A 19,156-nucleotide genomic window follows, 5' to 3' on the forward strand; every position below is an offset into this window, starting at 1 on the left:
ATGTGTTTCTTTTGGACTGAGGGACCTGGGTTGTTGTTGTTGTTGTTGTTGTTGTTGTTGTTGTTTTGCTCTTTTTGCATTTTTTTTTCAAAATCTCAAAAAATCTCAGGCAGTTTCTGAGCTATTTTTAAGGAAAATTGCAAAAACCTACACTTCACAGGCGAATCTCAGCTACGATATGTCCAGTAATTTTGGACATACAGCAAACTTAACAAAGGGTACCTTTCCCCCAAGGGGTCTCCACAACCAGCCATCTCCCTCTTTCTGTGGGTCTCATAGAAACAGCCACCAGAGCCCCCTCCCCTACCCAGTGCTATTTTCCTAGAAAAAAAGAGGTGCCTGAACTCTCCATGAACACCTCTCTTGTTCTGTTAGAATGGCAATTGTGCCCACCTGAGAGGTGCCGGAAATTGAGTTCCTCTGAGTTCCAGCTGGGAATCCTGAGGGCAGTGCTTGTGGCACTCCACTGCCCCTGGCCAACCCTCCTGCCCGGGTCTGTCCCTCCACTCACTCTGGGAACCTCCACACCTCTTCCCCCACCAACTGGCCATTAATGCAATGCTGGGCAGCCGAGGTGAACTTGGCCTGTGTCACCAAAGATGCCCTCTTGGGAATATGAAAAAATGAAAAGCATCAAGTGGAGGGCTTGAAATGGACCCCCCATAAAGGATAAGGGGACATAGCTGTCAAGTTTTCCCTTTTCTCGCGAGGAAGCTTATTCAGCATAAGGGAATTTCCCTTTAAAAAGGGAGAATTTGTCTAGATGGTATCTTACACCAGTAAAATTAGCTAAGATTTATCATAATCAGGATAATAAATGTTGGAAATGTAAGAAAGAGGAAGGATCTTTTTCTCACATGTGGTGGACTTGCCCACTAGTAAGGGGTTTCTGGGAGAAGATTTATAATGAATTAAAGAGAGTGTTGAAAAACACATTTATTAAGAAACCAGAATCCTTTCTATTGGGTATAGTTGGGAAAGAGATTCCTAAGAAAAATGTTGATTTTTTTTTATGTATGCTACAACGGCGGCAAGAGTATTACTAGCCAAGAATTGGAAGACCCATGAATTACCAACAGTGGACAATTGGCAAATGAAAATGATGGAGTATATGGAACTGGCTGAGATAACCGGGAGAATCTGCGACCGGGGAGAAGAGGTGACAGAAGAAGATTGGAAAGATTTCAAAATTTATTTTTAAAAATATGGTAAATTTGTATATTGAGATTAGATTTAGAAGTTTATAGAAACTGCGGGTTTGGGAATTATGTGAAGTATATTGATGTATGAGAGATTTGAAAGCATAAGGAGTTTTAAATAATGAATTGGAAATTGCTAAAGATAAAGGAGTATTGAACCGCAGACGGAGGGAACTCAAGGAATTCCCCCCCTATACAATGTTAAAAGAAAAGGATTTTGCATTTGGATTTTTGTATTTGTTGTTTTATTGTGTTTATTGTTATTTTCATATTGTTGTGTCTATTGTTATTGTGTTATTTTTATATTGTGCTGTTTCTTTTTGTTGTAAAATCAATAAAAATTATTATAAAAAAAGGGGAGAATTTGATAGCTATGTAAGGGGAGCGTGTGAGAGGTTCTGGGATGCCAGTTGATCCACTTGATCCTGCCTGACCCGTAGAAGGCAGTTGATGGACCATGTGAAGCGATCCTTGCTGGCTTCTCCGTGGCATCAGTTGGACGGAGGAGCCATCATTGCTTCTTTATATGCAAGGACCAAAGAAAGCTCCTCACAACAGAACCCTGTGTGGAAGGCATCCTGCACATCCTTCAGCAGCCAGTGGTTTGGCAGTCCACCACGCCCCGAGTCAAAACAAGCAGTTGCTTCATGGCTGCCATCATCATAAAAGCACGATGCAGGTTGCCTCGTCAACTTCTCCAGAAGTTTCTTTCTTTCTCTGCCCACTTCTCCCAACTCCCTCATTCCTGTTGTTTGGCATCCAGGGAGCCCTTTAATCAGCCCCTCATCTTTCCAGGATGGACTCAGCCTCAAGGAGCTCACCTGGCAGGTCTCTGCTTTAAACGCTGCACTCAGCACCCTCGAGTCACAAAGAACAGGGAGACAAAGGCAGTTGAACATGTCCAGGATTTTTTGCATTGTCCTGATCCGAGTGGCAGCCAGATAAATGGATAATGTAGTAAAGTCGGGGGGGGGGGCAATATAAAATCACATGGTACCCAACTGTGGATGTCCTGAAATGCATTGTGTAAACAACTTTTTAAAATTATTATTGAAACGTGTGTTTGTGTGTGTTTGTGTGTGTAGTGATTTTGCTGGGTGCCATCACCACACCCACTACTTCTGTTGGGAAGTGCTCCTTGGTGGAGCCCTGGTGGGGTGAGGTGTGATACACACTTCTTTTTTAAACAACAACAACAAACAACCCAATAATAATAATAATAATAATAATAATAATAATAATAATAATAATAATAATAATATATTTATACCCCGCCCATCTGGCTGAATTTCCCCAGCCACTCTGGGCGGCTTCCAACAGAAAATAAAACACAATAATCTATTAAACATTAAAAGCCTCCCTGAACAGGGCTGCCTTCAGATGTCTTCTAAAAGTCTGGTACAGTAATTGTTTTCCTCTTTGACATCTGTTGGGAGGGTGTTCCACAGGGCAGGCGCCACCACCGAGAAGGCCCTCTGCCTACTTCCCTGTAACTTGGCTTCTCATAGTGAGGGAACCGCCAGAAGGCCCTCGGTGCTGGACCTCAGTGTCCAGGCAGAATGATGGAGGTGGAGACGCAATGATAACCCATTGTTGTGTGCAAGTCTGGCATATTGAAAATCTTGTATCTCAACAATTAAAAAAACCTGGCCACACACTCAGGTAAGCAAATACCTGTTGACATGCCCAGGGTGGCCCTCGGGTTCCCAGAACATGGGGGGAGAGTTCTAATTGAGGGGAGGGGTCCCCAACCCACAGTGTAAAGGCAATGCCTGCTACTGGGGACCTGGAACACTGAGACCACTCAATGAAAAAAGTTCATTTGATAAGAGCTCAGTTGAAAGTGCTCGTGTGTGGATGAACATGCACAAAACCCCATATGGGGACCTCAGATCTTTGTGACCCACACACATAATGAACCCCAGTGCTGAATTCCTTTGGCAAACAGAATCACATCTCCCCAACTGAGCCCCCGAAAGGTGATGTCAGAGTGACCTCTGGTGGTTCTGCAGAGAATTCTGCTTTCCATAAGAAAAACAGGAAAACAGGCCTAGTGAAGAAAACAAACAGCTGCAATACAAAAAAATGCACAACCCCCCTCACTCCTGCAAAATAAATCTGTTTGCCAGAATGCTAAACGCATATACATAGTTGGTAAAGGTAAAGGTAAAGGGACCCCTGACCATTAGGTCCAGTTGTGACCGACTCTGGGGTTGCGCGCTCATCTCGCATTATTGGCCGAGGGAGCCGACGTACAGCTTCCAGGTCATGTGGCCAGCATGACTAAGCCGCTTCTGGCGAACCAGAGCAACACATGGAAACGCCGTTTACCTTCCCGCTGTAGCGGTACCGATTTATCTACTTGCATTTTGACGTGCTTTCGAACTGCTAGGTTGGCAGGAGCTGGGACCAAGCAACAGGAGCTCACCCCGTCACAGGGATTCGAACCGCCGACCTTCTGATCAGGAAGCCCTAGGCTCAGTGGTTTAACCCACAGCGCCACCTGGGTCCCTATACATAGTTGGACACAATCCTAAATCATATGCGACCCCTGAGCCAAGGAGATAAGTAACTACACAACCTTTAGAAGACATCTGAAGGTTGTCCTGTATAGGGAAGTTTTTTTTAACGTTTAATCCTTTATTATGTTTTTATATATATCTAGTCTGACCCATGCATTTGAAACACATCTGGGAACTTGTAGAAGGGCTTTGAGGAGTTTGGATTGAACTCTTTCAAGGGGAATGAACGAAGAGGGAGGCAGACCCAGAAAGGATCCGTAAAGGAGTTGTGCCAGCGTTTTGGCTTTGTATAATTTTACTGCCGTGGGGACGTAAAAACCCCCTTGAGTTCTAAATAATTTAAGAATAGCATTTGCAGATCTTTCTCTGGCACAGCTATTTGTGTTAGTATGAATTTTGTTGGATCCTGATGCCTGGACCGCCATTCCTAAATATTTATAATTTGAGACTTGTTTTAAATTTTGGCCTTGAAGTTTCCAGTTTCTGAGCTTTGGTTCCCCCCCCCCAAAAGCAATAATTTTGTTCTTCTGGTAATTTATTTTGAGGCATTCCGTCTCACAATAGGCAGCAAAGTTTCTTAGTGCTCTTCTAAGCCCTATAGGGGTTCTGGATAGTACTGCCGCGTCGTCTGCGTAAAGAAGAGCCGTGATGTGCCGGTTTGCTAACTTCGGAGGGTGGAAGTCGAGGTTATGGAGAGTGGTTACCAGGTTGTTTAAATAAAAATTAAATAATAAAGGGGCCAAAAGGCATCCTTGCCTTGTTGTTGTTTAGTCGTTTAGTCGTGTCCGACTCTTCGTGACCCCATGGACCAGAGCACGCCAGGCACTCCTGTCTTGCACTGCCTCCCGCAGTTTGGTCAAACTCATGTTCGTAGCTTCGAGAACACTGTCCAACCATCTCGTCCTCTGTCGTCCCCTTCTCCTAGTGCCCTCCATCTTTCCCAACATCAGAGTCTTTTCCAAGGATTCTTCTCTTCTCATGAGGTGGCCAAAGTATTGGAGCCTCAGCTTCATGATCTGTCCTTCCAGTGAGCACTCAGGGCTGATTTCCTTCAGAATGGATAGGTTTGATCTTCTTGCAGTCCATGGGACCATAATTCAAAAGCATCAATTCTTCGGCGATCAGCCTTCTTTAGGGTCCAGCTCTCATCCTTGCCTAACACCCTTAAATGTTTTGATGGGATTTGTTAATTGCCCTAGCTGTCTGCACCTGACTCTGAGGGCCGTTTGAATGTACTACCTGAATTAAATATAGTAGCCTTCTATTGATAGTAGTGGCCCGAAGCTTGTCCCAGAGTCTGGTTCTGGGGACTGTGTCATTTAGGTCAACAAAGGCTGCATATAGTGAGGCCTGCCCTCCTGAGTTATATTTTACTGTAAGGTGTTGTAGTGTTAGGCAGTGATCTAATGTGGACCTTACGGGTCCAAAACCTGCTTGTTCTGCTGCCAGAATATCTTTATCCTCTAGCCACTCTGTGAATTTTCCCAGCAGGTGTGCTCTTCACTGCAAAATAGCACGTGACTCATCGCAAGGCACAGGCTGGCTGTGATGATGAGGAGAGATTCCCCCCCCCCCCCCCGGCGCACCATTTGCCTCATCACCATTTGTGAAATTCTATCTATTATCACAAACAACAAGGAGGGTTTATTCCCTGGAGGGTTTCCAGGGTGAAAGTTGGGGAGCAGGCCTCCCATTTATGTTTCCAAAACAAGGTAAAATGTTGATACAAAAGGGGGGATTTTTCATCAATACATACTCCATCACATTCTGCAAAAGATGACACAATAAATCCTTTGCCCTTGACATGTCTTCCCTGAAGGAATCTGAGCTGTTTTGTCTTTCAGTAGTGTTGACATCTGTCAACAAGGTTGTTAACCACTAATTAGCCGCCTGCAGCCCAAGAAGCTACCCCCCTCTCCCAACTTGCGGGTGAGGCAAAAGTGAGCCAGCAGAGGAACCTTTAGTAGAGATCCTCAAGGTTTGACGAAGAGCGCTGGGCAAAGTCATGCCCCCTCAGCCCTCCACAAATTGCCCAGTGTTCAATATATGGAGCTTTATCACAGAACTGGCCTCCTTTTCAGACGCTTGGAAAGTAGAGAAGGCTGCTTCATTTGAAAAGGTTCCAGGATACCGGAGGGGAGAAGGGAGCTTTCTTTCCTCCTTCAAAATCCCACTTACACACAAATGTAGCAGGAACAGCCAAAGCAGGTGAGGGGGAACATATCCCTTTGCACAAACATGCACAAGAGGCCCAATAGCTGAGTTTAAGAGGTTTGTGAAAGGTTTAAACAGGCAATGAAGCAAAGGCACATGAAATAAAGAAATAGCTCAATTCTATGTGTCCTAACACAGCTACAGTGGTACCTCGGTTTATAAACACAATTGGTTCCGGAAGTCTGTACTTAACCTGAAGCGAACTTTCCCATTGAAAGTAATGGAAAGCGGATTAATCCGTTCCAGACGGGTCCACGGAGTACTTAAACTGAAAATACTCAAACCGAGGCGTACTTAAACCGAGGTATGACTGTACTTCACAAAGAGACTTCCGATCTCCTCGTGAATAACGTAGCATCCTTGTATGTTCAGAAAGACAGGGAGTTGGCAACATGTCAGCTTTTAAGGGCCCCAGACCCTGTCAAGCTCCGACTGACAGGTGGATCTGCCTAGCCCAGGCATCCCCAAACTGCGGCCCTCCAGATGTTTTGGCCTACAACTCCCATGATCCCTAGCTAACAGGACCAGTGGTCAGGGATGATGGGGATTGTAGTCCAAAACATCTGGAGGGCCGAAGTTTGGGGATGCCTGGTCTAGCCAGTAGAATGAAGGCCAAGGAAGGTGCTGTCGGTGGTCCATTAAGGCAAAAGTGTGCTGCTCCACCAACCTTAGCCTGCCCTCAGCCAGCCCCCAACTGTGTGCCTTTTTGCTTGTGTCCAGTCCAGGGGGTGGTCCTGGCTGCCAGCTTCCTCCTCCTCCGTCTCAGTGTTTCCCTGTAGAACTCAGAGGATGAAGGCAAAATGAGAGCCAGTTGGCTCTGTCTGCCATTGGCTCTGACTCTGTCGACTGTTGGTCTCCCTGCCTTCTGCCCACCAGCCACGGTTGGGTGCTGTCAGCCTCTGGGGAAGTGGAAACTGAGGCTGTTGAAGTGTTCCTGCCTGCTGGATTTCCTCCCCTCCCCCCCTGAAGGGCAAAGTTCCCACAGACTGACTACTGGAAACTTGGTGGGACTCCATGGTCTGTCTCCTCTGGGAAGCTGAGGGACTTGGAGGTGTTTAACTGCAGGTGTCTCAGGCCGGAAGGTAGCTGAGAACAAGAGGTGGGGCCCAGAATTCAATATACTGTGAGACATTTGAGCAGCCCTTCAGATATTGCTGGTGGCCAGCATGGCCAATGGTCAGGGAGGGTGGTGGTGGTGGGCCCATGGTGGGGCCCCATGGCATCTAGAGGGTACCCAGTTGGGAGGGAAGCATGCGGCATGGGCAGAAGGGCACCCACTGGGGTGAAAAGAATCTGACTTCCCCCTGTGATCTAATAGATGATCACATCTATATGGTGCTGGAGGAGACTCTTGAGAGTCCCATGGACTGCAAGAATATCAAACCTATCCATTCTTAAGGAAATCAGCCCTGAGTGCTCACTGGAAGGACAGATCGTGAAGCTGAGGCTCCAAAACTTTGGCCACCTCATGAGAAGAGAAGAATCCTTGGAAAAGACCCTGATGTTGGGAAAGATTGAGGGCACTAGGAGAAGGGGACGACGGAGGACGAGATGGTTGGACAGTGTTCTCGAAGCTACGAACATGAGTTTGACCAAACTGCGGGAGGCAGTGCAAGACAGGAGTGCCTGGCGTGCTCTGGTCCATGGGGTCACGAAGAGTCGGACACAACTAAACGACTAAACAACAACAACTGGTCACTGGCCTGGGGTTTGCCACCATTCCAACTAAACTTCACCTTTTCCAGAATCTGCTTCTCTTCACCCAAGTAAAGAACTGAACTCTGGCTGAAAAGGGAAGGCACCTCCATGCTGCTTCATTTGTCAGAATTAAATGCACCAATCCTGAAGCCCCGTCTTTTGTCTTAGGAAAGAGAAAGCTTGCACATTCATCTTGTGGTGGTGGAGGGGCTGACATGCACCCACCTTCCTGGCAGTGCCAAGTCTCCCCCAAAGCAGGCTCAGCTCTTCCCCTGCAGCTCCAGGGCTGGGAGAGGCAAGACTCCCCAGAGCTGCCCAGCAAGGTGGGGAGGAGAAGGCTGGGTGAGCCAAGCCCAGTTCCGGCCAGCTGAGACTGCTGGCTCAGAAAGGTGCCCAACCCTCAGCCAAGGTCAGTCTCTGTCAAAGCAGGCAAGGGGGTGGAGGAAGCGTCTTCTGGGCTCAGCCAGCAGCAGCAGGTGGAGACACAGGGTGAGCCCCTCCTCCTGTGAACTGAGAAGAGCTCTAAGCACAGCAGGCTCCCCACAGGCAGACTGGACCCATTTCCCAGCACCTGGCTGAGGAGAGGGAAGAGACTGGATAGGAGCACACGTCCCCAGCCTTGTGAAGAGCCTCGATGTTGGTGAGTTGGGGTTGCAGAACCCAGCCCTGGAAAAGAGCCAGGATCTCCCCTATCTCCCTCCCTCCCTCCCTCCCTCTGTCTCCCCCTGCCCCACAAAGCATCAGCCCAGGGGAGCATCAGCCCAGGGGCGTCAACAGAAAGGGGGACCCATCTGGGCACCGAGTGACTCACCTTCCACCTCATGCCAACTGCCATGAGCTCTCCTCTCTCTTGCTCCCAGTGGCTGGCAAGGATGCTTTGCTAGTGTTGGGGCAGGGGGACCCCAGTGTGGGTTCAGTGGAGGGATTTGTGCAGGCCCCTACCTGACCCCTGAGCCCTGTGCCCTCCCCTCCCTGGATCTTTGGAGTGGGCAGGGGCAGGCTCTGGTTAGCCTCCTTGCAGGGCCAAATTCAGGTTTGCCTTTCCTTGGAAATTTAGTGCCAGAGACCTGACATTCCCTCCCCCCCCCCATCTCAGTTTCTGGCACTATTCCCCACTTCCCCCCCACCCTGCTGCTGATTGCAGAGGAGGCGATCAGTACCCGCCTGGGCATAAATAAAAAGGCCTGGGTCTCTGGGTCCTCCTTCTAATTCCATGCTGGTGTCATGGAGGGGCTGTGTTCTCCCAAGGGTCCCATTCATGTTGGCAAGAGGTGGCAGTCAGGCATTTTCATTTTGGGATTCCTTTCTAAAAAAGAGAGGTTCTGAGGCTTGGACCTGCCTGCGAGCCCCATCTGTCCCTCAGTTCCAGACAGAAAAAAGCACTTTGCATGTGTAAAGGGGCACTCTCTCGTCTATGGGATTACTGTTAAACCTCTGGCTTTCACACTGTTCTTGGGGGGGGGGCAGGGAGGTTGTGTGCTTGTAGGGTGTGGTTCAAATGACATTCCAGCCCTTTCCCCTTCTTTCCTCCCTGGCAGGCAGCAGCCCTGCATCAAAATGCCTTGCAAATCCCATTAGTCATCCTTGCTGAGTGTTTACCCCAAACAGTGGCTGCCTAACAGGAAGAAGGGAGAGAGGCAGTCAGGGCTGGGGGGGAGGGAGGGAGGGAGGGAGGGAGGGAGGGAGAGAGAGAGAGAGAGAGAGAGAGAGAGAGAGAGAGAGAGAGAGAGAGAGAGAGAATGCAGCTCTGCCCCAAATGGAGAAGAATTTGGGCCATGAGAATTGGCAGGTCAAAACAGTTGAGTTCTGATTGTTGTTGTTGTTTAGTCGCTTAGTCGTGTCCGACTCTTCGTGACCCCATGGACCAGAGCACGCCAGGCACTCCTGTCTTCCACTGCCTCCCGCAGTTTGGTCAGACTCATGTTCGTAGCTTCGATAACACTGTCCAAGCATCTCGTCCTCTGACGTCCCCTTCTCTCTTTTTTTTTTTATAAAATATTTTTATTAATTTTCCAATTAAAACCAATTATATCACATTCAATATTTCAAATTATACACATATATATATCAATCAGACCGAATGTTATGCCAAATCATCTAAAGAATTTTTTATTTGGGTTCCCATGCTTCAAGAAATTGGGAATTCCTCGCAACTGTCCACTGCCGTCTTTTTTCTAAAGTTCAAATCGTCCTTCAAGTTCATAATAATCCAGATCTTCCCCTTACAGTCACATAGATGTTTTCCACTTTCACGATTGTTTCCCAGCTGCTGATATAAATATCAAACAAAGTCTCACAGATGTTCTTTCTCCTGTGTGAGTTAATCAGTCCAGCCTCCCCATAAATCTTCTTAATGGAGCTCCTGTTGCGTTGAAGCAATTCGAAGTAGCGCCATCTTAAAAAGCTCAAATCACTTTCGCTTTTCTCTCATAGCCATGAAGATTTACGATCATTATAGAATTTACAGCTTTTCCAGGCAGGAGACCCAAACATCAAACCATAGACTCTTGGTAAATTAATGGATCTCCTTGCCCTATAGCTGAACTTAGCTTCAGGTCGCTGCTCCAATTTAAAGTGCGTCACAGCTCATAAATCCTCCGAACGCATTCAGAACTCCTTCCGTCCGACTAGGGGGGGGCTTTTCTCATCGGCAACTCCACATCTTTAAAAAAATATGCTCAGTAACAACAGTTATAAGGTTCAACTCACACAGTCTTTTGCTTCTCTTTCACTCCAAACAAGCCAGGACATCGCGTCCGGGAAGGTACGAGGCAACAATATGAAGAAAAAAAATAAAATAAAAACTCACTCCCCTTATCGCTCCGTCCCCATCAATCCTTCTTCCAGATGCAGTACAATCTTTGACTCCTCTCACTCGGCAGCATAAATTTCTCAGCAGTAAACAGCGCTTCTTTCCCTCCTTCTGAAGTATGTCCATAGATTTAAGCCTAATTATCTTCTTTAACCATGGAAATCCCCGCCATGCAGATTAGCGTCCGGGAGTCCTGGCCCTTGTAAGTGCTCAGCCCAAGCTCCCCCCACTCCAAAAACAGTCGGAGTGGGTCTGGGGGCATCGCGGGCCAGCGGCCCCTCTCCGTAACCCCCGGAGAGGGTAGGGGGTTGCCATTTACTCCCCTAGCAACCGCCAAATTCCTTACAAAGGTCAGAGAGATGGAAAACAGGTCCGCCATTCCTGCAGGCGGAAACCGGAACCCGACGTCCCCTTCTCCTAATGCCCTCAATCTTTCCCAACATCAGGGTCTTTTCCAAGGATTCTTCTCTTCTCATGAGGTGGCCAAAGTATTGGTGCTTCAGCTTCAGGATCTGTCCTTCCAGTGAGCACTCAGGGCTGATTTCCTTAAGAATGGATAGGCTTGATCTTCTTGCAGTCCATGGGACTCTCAAGAGTCTCCTCCAGCACCATAATTCAAAAGCATCAATTCTTCGGCGATCAGCCTTCTTTATGGTCCAGCTCTCACTTCCATACATCACTACTGGGAAAACCATAGCTTTCACTATACAGACCTTTGTAGGCAAGGTGATGTTCTGATTATCTGGGGGATTCAATTTCCCCTACCCTGCTGGTCAGAGCCACATGGTTGTGTGTGTGTGTTTGTTTGTGTTTGTGTGTTTCAGGAGTATGGCTTTGCTTCCTGCTCTCCCTTCCTGGTGGACCATAAATGCTGCTCTTGTGTACTGTTTCAACATGACCGGATGCTTCTGAGGAGCAGGAACCAAAACATGGCCTGTAATATCTGCTTGGCAGGGTTGAGTGTAAAGAGAGTTCAAGGTCACAGGAAGGCTCTTGCTGGCACCTCTGCTTGACAACTGGGAGTATTTGGGGTCTCCTCACTTGGTTGACTTGCTTCTGACCCCTTTGCTTTGATTACAGCCCAATTTGTCCATTTGGGGTGGAGATATTGCTGAACTCCAGCTCTCCTCAGCCTTGGCAGCCAGAATGGCCAATGGCCAGGGAAGGATCCCAACAATCTGAGCAGTCCCAGGATCCCTACTCTAAACTTGTGTACTGTTGAAACCTGTGGAAATTAGAGGTCCCATCCAATAGTTTAAGCATTTGGGAGACCATTATTTTTCCTTTATGGCCTTTTTCTTTAAAAGCTCAACATTTATGAATCACCATGGGGGAAGCACTGTTAAGCAGCTGGACCCCTTTTAATCATTTGCAGGAATTCGTCATGTTCAACCTGAGGCATAGCTCAGTTGGTAGAGGAAGAGACTCTTAATCTCAGGGTCTGGGGTTTGACCCCCTTGTTGGGTGAAAGATTCCTGCATTGCACGGGGTTAGACTAGATGATCCCTGTGATCCCTTCAATTATATGATCTTTCACTTTTTTCTAAAGCATTTTGTGTGCAAAGAGGTCTTGTAACAAAACTTTGCATGTGTGGGCCGTATATATCAGCCATAGTTGAATTACTGGTATATGGCAAGAGAGAGCCTGGTGTATTTGTGTGTGTGTGTGTGTGTGTGTGTGTGTGTGTGTGTGTGTGTGAAAGAGAGAGAGGGGCTTTGGTAGTGCCTTCCTGCAGGCTTGTAGAAGATGTGTTCAGAGATACTTCTTCTCTTTTCACTGCCCTGTTCCCCAGTTTAGAAGCAACATAAACTATTTTAATTAATATTGTGTCACCAAAAGGGCTTGAGATGGCCAATTGAATTCTACCAAGATATAGTATTTTGATGAAAACATATCTTTATTGATTGTTGAAGATGAAAATCATTCTTAAAATGCAATCCAGAGAAAAATCATATCCCCCCGAGAAAATTCCTGAGTGGCAGGCCAAGATTAACATCATAAAATTGAATTTGCGCTTCAAGCCTTTGATGTAATCAGCAGCTGGAGGATGGTCTTGCCCTCGCGGTGCTCCTTCTGATGGTGGGGAATTATGGAGGGGAATGAAATAAGTGTTTCTGGTGCCACTCATCCTAGAAATACAAACAAGATATTACTGGCGGACCCTGGCTGCTTGAAATAGCCTGGATCCAGCTCATTGTGACAGAGTGAGAGTGGGGGGAGAGACGGCACCCATGGATGGCCTGGAGGTGGGGGAGGGAGATGGCTGTCACTCAGCAGGGACTCCTCTGGCCAATCAAAAGGCAGCCATTGCAGGGCCCCAGGAGCCCAGAAGGTTGGAGCTTCAGGCAGAATCCAGGGGATGTGAAGAGCTCTTGCACATGAAACACAACTGCTGTGGTGGCACCGAGTGCCGTGCTGCAGGGGTGCCAAAACAATGCTATAGAACAAAGTGCACAGGGCGCTTTGTCACACAGGGCACCACTGAAATTCGAGAGCCCCAAGTCCACCACTGCACAAAAGGAAGCAGAAAGGCCAAGAGGATGTGGCAAGGGCTCTTTATGCTCAGCCACTGAGCAAGAGGTGGGGCAAGATCTGGGGCTTGTCACTGCACCATTGCACCACATGGTTGTACCCCCTTCCATAACCTGAAAAGAGCCCACGAGAACTCCGTGCCATTCCTAGCCCTCTGGTCATCCTGTGGGTTTAGCCTCCTCCTCCCAGGCCATTCTTCTGACCCACCTCCCCAGAATTCACAGCATTTCCATCTTGTGTGACTTCTGACTTCTTCTGCCTCTAAATGGAAGCTGGTATGTTCCATCTTTGGGACCCAGGTGGCGCTGTGGGCTAAACCACTGAGCCTAGGGCTTGCTGATCGGAAGGTCGGCGGTTCGAATCTCTGTGACGGGGTGAGCTCCCGTTGCTTGGTCCCAGCTCCTGCCAACCTAGCAGTTCGAAAGCACGTCAAAATGCAAGTAGATAAATAGGAACCGCTACAGCGGGAAGGTAAACGGCGTTTCCATGTGCTGCTCTGGTTTGCCAGAAGTGGCTTTGTCGTGCTGGCCACATGACCTGGAAGCTGTACGCCGGCTCCCTTGGCCAATAATGCGAGATGAGCTTGCAACCCCAGAGTCGGTCACGACTGGACCTAATGGTCAGGGGTCCCTTTACCTATGTTCCATCTTAAAATCCCCCAACTGCTCACTTCTGAAGATGCCCTTCCCATCTACCAGGAAGTTGACTGAACAACTTCCCCTTAAGTTAACACCCACCCACTTGCATCTCCTGGCTCCACAGGTCTTAAGAGCATCTTCCTGGCTAAGATAAGGTTACCAGATTTTTTTAAATGAATCCGGGGACACTTTTCAATGGATTTTGTATGAAAACTGATCTGTAAATCCAGGGACTGTCCCCGGGAAATGGGGATGCCTGGTAACCTTAGGCTAAGAGCAAACTTTGCCCATTGGCTGTGGCAAGTAGGCAGCCCATCACTCATGACCAGCTAAGGATACTGCCTGCTTCATCCCACTCTGGAGTATGTGAGCATTGTGGGACTCACCGCTATAGTCCGCAGCTGGATAGCTTTTTATATCCTTTTTGTCTCTTAGATCCTATTCTTAATTCTAAAACTTGTTTCTTTCATCTGGTATTGGAGTGAGTTTCTGATGGGCCCAAGGAATGGTGCTCCTTCGCCAACTAAGGTGGGGCAAGTCCATGGGAAGTGAGCTGTGCTGTGGCCTGCAGAGCAGTAAGAGAGATGTCCTCCTCATCCAGGCAGGTAGTTCTACCTTCCAAGTCAAGAGTGAGAGGACTAAGGAAGCCAGCGGCAGCACAAACCTTGCCTTGTTTTTGTTGTGTGATTGGTAATCACCTTGCAAGAAGATGGGCTCTAAATATATCCAGCAAATAAAGAGATGTCTCTGGAATAACCACCTTTTCTTCCTCAGGTGCCAAACCACCCAAAACAATGGGGCCAGGTGGACCTCTGAGGGGGAGAGAGTTCCACAGGGATGGTGCAATGACTGAGAAAACTAAATGATGATGATGATGATGATCTCTCTCTATTCAACTGACTGCTGAATGCCCTTTCTTTTGTTTTCAGGTTAGCTCACCATGAAGACCTCAGTTCAGCTTGTGACGTTGTGGGGGAATCAAGCCCCAGCTCATAGCATCACAGCCATCTTGATCACGGAAGACCAGAGAACCATTGTTACGGGGAGTCAAGAAGGACAAATCTGCCTCTGGGACCTGTCATCATCGGACCTGAAGGTTTGTGGTATTGCAGGGGAGTCAGGCAACTTGCTGCCCCATCCTATCATGTCTTCCTTCCCTCTTCCCTTCCCATGAGGCCTCTTACAGCTACCGTGCCCAAGCCATGCCACCTCAGTGGTCAGAAATCCCTGTGGAAGAAACCCTTCTCAAATCATTTTCCCCATGGTATATAAAACTATTAGCAGAATTATTTTTGAACAGCCACTTTAGAACATGGGCTCGTCATGAGATACCAAAGGTTGTATGGTATGTGTTCAGACCCCTGGGCACTCACTTGTGGGGTGCCTCAGGGTTCCGTTCTCTCCCCCATGCTTTTTAATATCTATATGAAGCCGCTGGGAGAGATCATCAGGGGGTTTGGGCTGGGTGTTCATCAGTATGCAGATGACACCCAGCTCTACCTTTCTTTTAAATCAGAACCAGTGAAGGTCCTGTGTGAGTGCTGGAGGCGGTTGGAGGATGGATGGCGGCTAATGGATTGAAATTGAATCTTGGCAAGACAGAAGTACTATTTTGGGGGGACAGGAGGCAGGCAGGTATGGAGGACTCCCTGGTCTTGAATGGGGTAACTGTGCCCCTGAAGGACCAGGTGCGCAGCCTAGGAGTCATTTTGGACTCACAGCTGTCCATGGAGGCGCAGGTCCATTCTGTGTCCAGGGCGGCTGCCTACCAGCTTCATCTGGTACGCAGGCTGAGACCCTACCTGCCCGCTGACTGTCTCTCCAGAGTGGTGCATGCTCTGGTTATCTCCCGCTTGGACTACTGCAATGCGCTCTACGTGGGACTACCTTTGAAGGTGACCCGGAAACTGCAATTAATCCAGAATGCGGCAGCTAGACTAGTGACTGGGAGTGGCCGCCGGGACCACATAACACCGGTCCTGAGAGATCTACACTGGCTCCCAGTACGTTTCCGAGCACAATTCAAAGAATTGGTGTTGACCTTTAAAGCCCTAAACATCCTCGGTCCAGTATACCTGAAGGAGCATCTCCACCCCCATCGTTCTGCCCGGACACTGAGGTCCAGCGCCGAGGGTCTTCTGGCGGTTCCCTCGCTACGAGAAGCCAAGTTGCAGGGAACCAAACAGAGGGCCTTCTCGGTAGTGGCACCCGTCCTGTGGAACGCCCTCCCAGCAGATGTCAAGGCAATAAGTAACTATTTTACTTTTAGAAGACAACTGAAGGCAGCCCTGTTTAGGGAAGTTTTTAATGTTTAATGCTGTACTGTTTTAATATTTGGTTGGAAGCCGCCCAGAGTGGCTGGGGAAACCCAGCCAGATGGGCGGGGTATAAATAATAAATTATTATTATTATTATTATTATTATTATTATTATATCTCCTTCTCCGGAAGGGCTCATAGTAACCCCAGAAGCACCAGTCCCCCTCTCCTCCTCTCAGCAGCAGGACATCTCTGCTCTGTGTGTCTGTGGAAAGAATGTTTACTCGTGTGTCCTTAGAAAACAGCCACTCTGACATTGTTGCATGGTTTTGCTGTTCTAGATTTCATCAAAGCAAATGCTCTTTGGTCACACGGCGTCAGTGACATGCTTGGCCAAGGCGAGGGACTTTGAGAAGCATCCATACGTGGTCAGTGCTACTGAGAACGGGTCAGTCACTTTGCATTTCCCATGACATGCAACCTTCTCTTCATTTCAACGGGGGAAATTCCCAGAGTGGCAAGGAAGGATGCCATCTCTTCTTGAACAGTAGGCTGACCATTCATGGCTTTGGGGAAGAGCAATCCTTGCTAGACAGGATCCATCAGGAACATCTCCTGGAGGAGCCCCATGGAAGATGGTGGGAGCTGCACAGCAGCCCAGTTTCACTCCTCCTTCCCCAGGGGACAGTCTTGGGGGGGGGAGGGTCCTCAGCGCACGAAGGTCTGGCAGATAAGCAAAATAAAACAAGCTCTCCAATATGCCACAGCCAGTAAACATAAGCATGGCATATATAAAATGCATGTTTTTTATCTCTTCGGACTCTGAATATGTGCACCTGTGAATGATGAATGCCTGTGTGAGATAAAATAAAATAAAATCCTCCAGTAGCACCTTAAAGACCAACTAAGTTTTTCTTTTGGTATGAGCTTTCGTGTGCATGCACACTTATTCAGATACACTTGAAACAGAAGAGTCAGACCCTTATGTATATACAGAGGGTGGGGTGGGTGGGTGGGTGGGAATGGGTGATGGGCTGATGGGAGTGGTAAACCTGTAGATGGCTGTTAACGACTGCTGATGACTGCAATTGGTCCTGCGGGGGGAAAGCAAGGGCTGAGGCCCTAAAGAAAGCTTGATCATGCATAATGAGATAAGAATCAAATGTGTGAGATAAAATATTTTAAAACCACCCTTCACCCAAGGATTCCTAGGCAGTATACAATAAGCATGAATAAAAGTATTCTTACACAACATAAACACAATAAAATCAGTGACCTTCATAGCAAACAGAAAGGCAAAAACCCCAAAAACTACTGAGCAGGACTGTTGTTGTTGTTTAGTCGTTTAGTCATGTCCGACTCTTCGTGACCCCATGGACCATAGCACGCCAGGCACGCCTGTCTTGCACTGCCTCCCGCAGTTTGGTCAAACTCATGTTCGTAGCTTCGAGAACACTGTCCAACCATCTTGTCCTCTGTCGTCCCCTTCTCCTAGTGCCCTCAATCTTTCCCAACATCACGGTCTTTTCTAAGGATTCTTCTCTTCTCATGAGCAGGACTAAAAGCAACATAATAATTTAAAATCCCTGGGCGTATAAGAATGTCTTCTTAACCTAACATCCAAAAGATGCAGAGACAGCCCCAGTCTTACCCCTTTGGAGAGGGCATTCTGAAGCCACCACAGAAAAGACCTTGTCCTCCTGTCTTCATGCATCAATAATGTTTGCTAGAGCGTGGTATTGGCTGAAGATTATGAGACATTTTAACTCAAGCTGCTGGCACACCCAGAGGTGCTCCTTCAGGCATTTGGGTTAATGCCAGCTTCTTGACCTGGGCTCAGAAGCCAGCCAGCCAATGTTGTTTGCTTTCAAAAAATGAAAATACCTGGCTGAAGCAATTTAAGTACTGCAATGTGCTTCCGCCAAGGAGCTTGTGTGGTTATAATTGTATGCCTCCCAGTAAATGTGATGAAAGTTGATGTTTACCAATAATGTGACGAGACAGGAAAGAAATAATGTGATGAGACAGGAAATAAACTGTTTGGGCTTTGGACATTTTGGTAAACAACTGGATTTCATCATAATATCCACCATGTCTTCCTAACCTCACTTTTCAGAATGAATTTCATAGTGGCCTTATCAGTTGAAGGATGATAAAGGGTGGAGATATTTAAACATGATCTTGGGGCCCTTCACAGAGGCTGGTGCATCTGTGGACATTTCTAACAGAAGGCCATCCAGGTGGTGTACAAGGTCCAAGATGTATCTTCCTGGATGTTTGTGATGGTGCTGGCAATCTGCATAACATCACAATGGGCTGAGAAAGAAACAAAGAGGCTGCCAGGGGTTTGCATATATGGATGCACTAGGGTTTTCTTGCTCTTCAAAAGAATAGTGCCAAATTAAATCGATTTAGGCTGCATTCCTATACTGCACTTATTTCCAAGTAAATGTGCATAGGATTGGGCTGTGGAAACATTCTGATAGACCTAACAGAAGCCATGTTTACTAAATTTAAAATAATTTGCACAATTCAATAAAGCAATAAATCTTCAGCAATATGAGCTCACGACCCTTGAATTCACACGGATGGTTCTGCAATGAGGTGCACATCTCTCAGTTATCCACAGGGTGTCACTGTTTGTTCTTTGCCCAGATTGACACAATTCCTGAGGAGCCCTGATCCTGGGCAGAGAGAAAGGGGAGGGAGGGTGCTTTTGCAAAACAGGCAGTTCAAGTTTAGTGAAATGAAAATCACTTTCTGCTCTTCCAATAAATGATTGACAAGTTGACGAGCTGTAATGGGAGCCATAATGGCTGCTTTTGTCACAGGCCTGTCATGCCCTTGCGGGTAGCTATGGCATCAGCCAGCTGCAATTTCCAAAGCAAAGTGAAGCTGTGCTGCTGTTGCGCCTGCTGTCTGGCCTCCTCCCGCCGCCCCAATAAACAGCCGCCGTTTCCCCTCAGGTTTCCCTCTGCAAGTCAGCCACTCAAATGGTCGGTCCCCTGCACCGAGGAAAATCACCCAAGCCACAAGAAATTATTATTCTGACTGCTTGGCTAGAATTCATATTGGATGGAGAGTAACAAGAAGCTCTCTTGTTTTGACAGGGAAATGTGTGTCTGGAACATCACCTGTGGGCAATGTGTGGAGAGCACGAGGCTTCCCTTTCAGCACACAGCGATTTGTGTAAGTACAGCCAACTTTACGGTGAAGAACTTCTGTCCATCTGCCCATTTGGTGAAGAACTTTACGGTGAAGAACTTCTGCCCATTTGGACTC

The 19,156-nt window shown here is 47.6% G+C and overlaps 1 protein-coding gene across 6 annotated transcripts in view; it reads left to right on the forward strand.

Moving 5' to 3' along the window:
- The first annotated feature begins 8,052 nt into the window (after window positions 1-8,052).
- Window positions 8,053-19,156, forward strand: part of WDR72 (WD repeat domain 72) — an 84,619-nt gene continuing 73,515 nt past the window's right edge. For 4 of the 6 annotated variants that reach the window (XM_060282690.1, XM_060282691.1, XM_060282689.1 and 1 more), the window contains exons 1-4: window positions 8,053-8,273; window positions 14,546-14,712; window positions 16,216-16,322; window positions 18,985-19,063. In XM_060282690.1, the coding sequence (XP_060138673.1) occupies window positions 14,557-14,712; window positions 16,216-16,322; window positions 18,985-19,063 (342 nt within the window). In that variant the 5' untranslated portion in view covers window positions 8,053-8,273; window positions 14,546-14,556. Of the gene's footprint in view, window positions 8,274-14,545; window positions 14,713-16,215; window positions 16,323-18,984; window positions 19,064-19,156 lie in introns of those variants that run through there. The other 2 variants (XM_060282693.1, XM_060282692.1) reach the window with 2 other exon arrangements.

This window comes from Zootoca vivipara, chromosome 14 (genome assembly GCF_963506605.1).
Source record: "Zootoca vivipara chromosome 14, rZooViv1.1, whole genome shotgun sequence".
Taxonomy (NCBI): domain Eukaryota; kingdom Metazoa; phylum Chordata; class Lepidosauria; order Squamata; family Lacertidae; genus Zootoca; species Zootoca vivipara.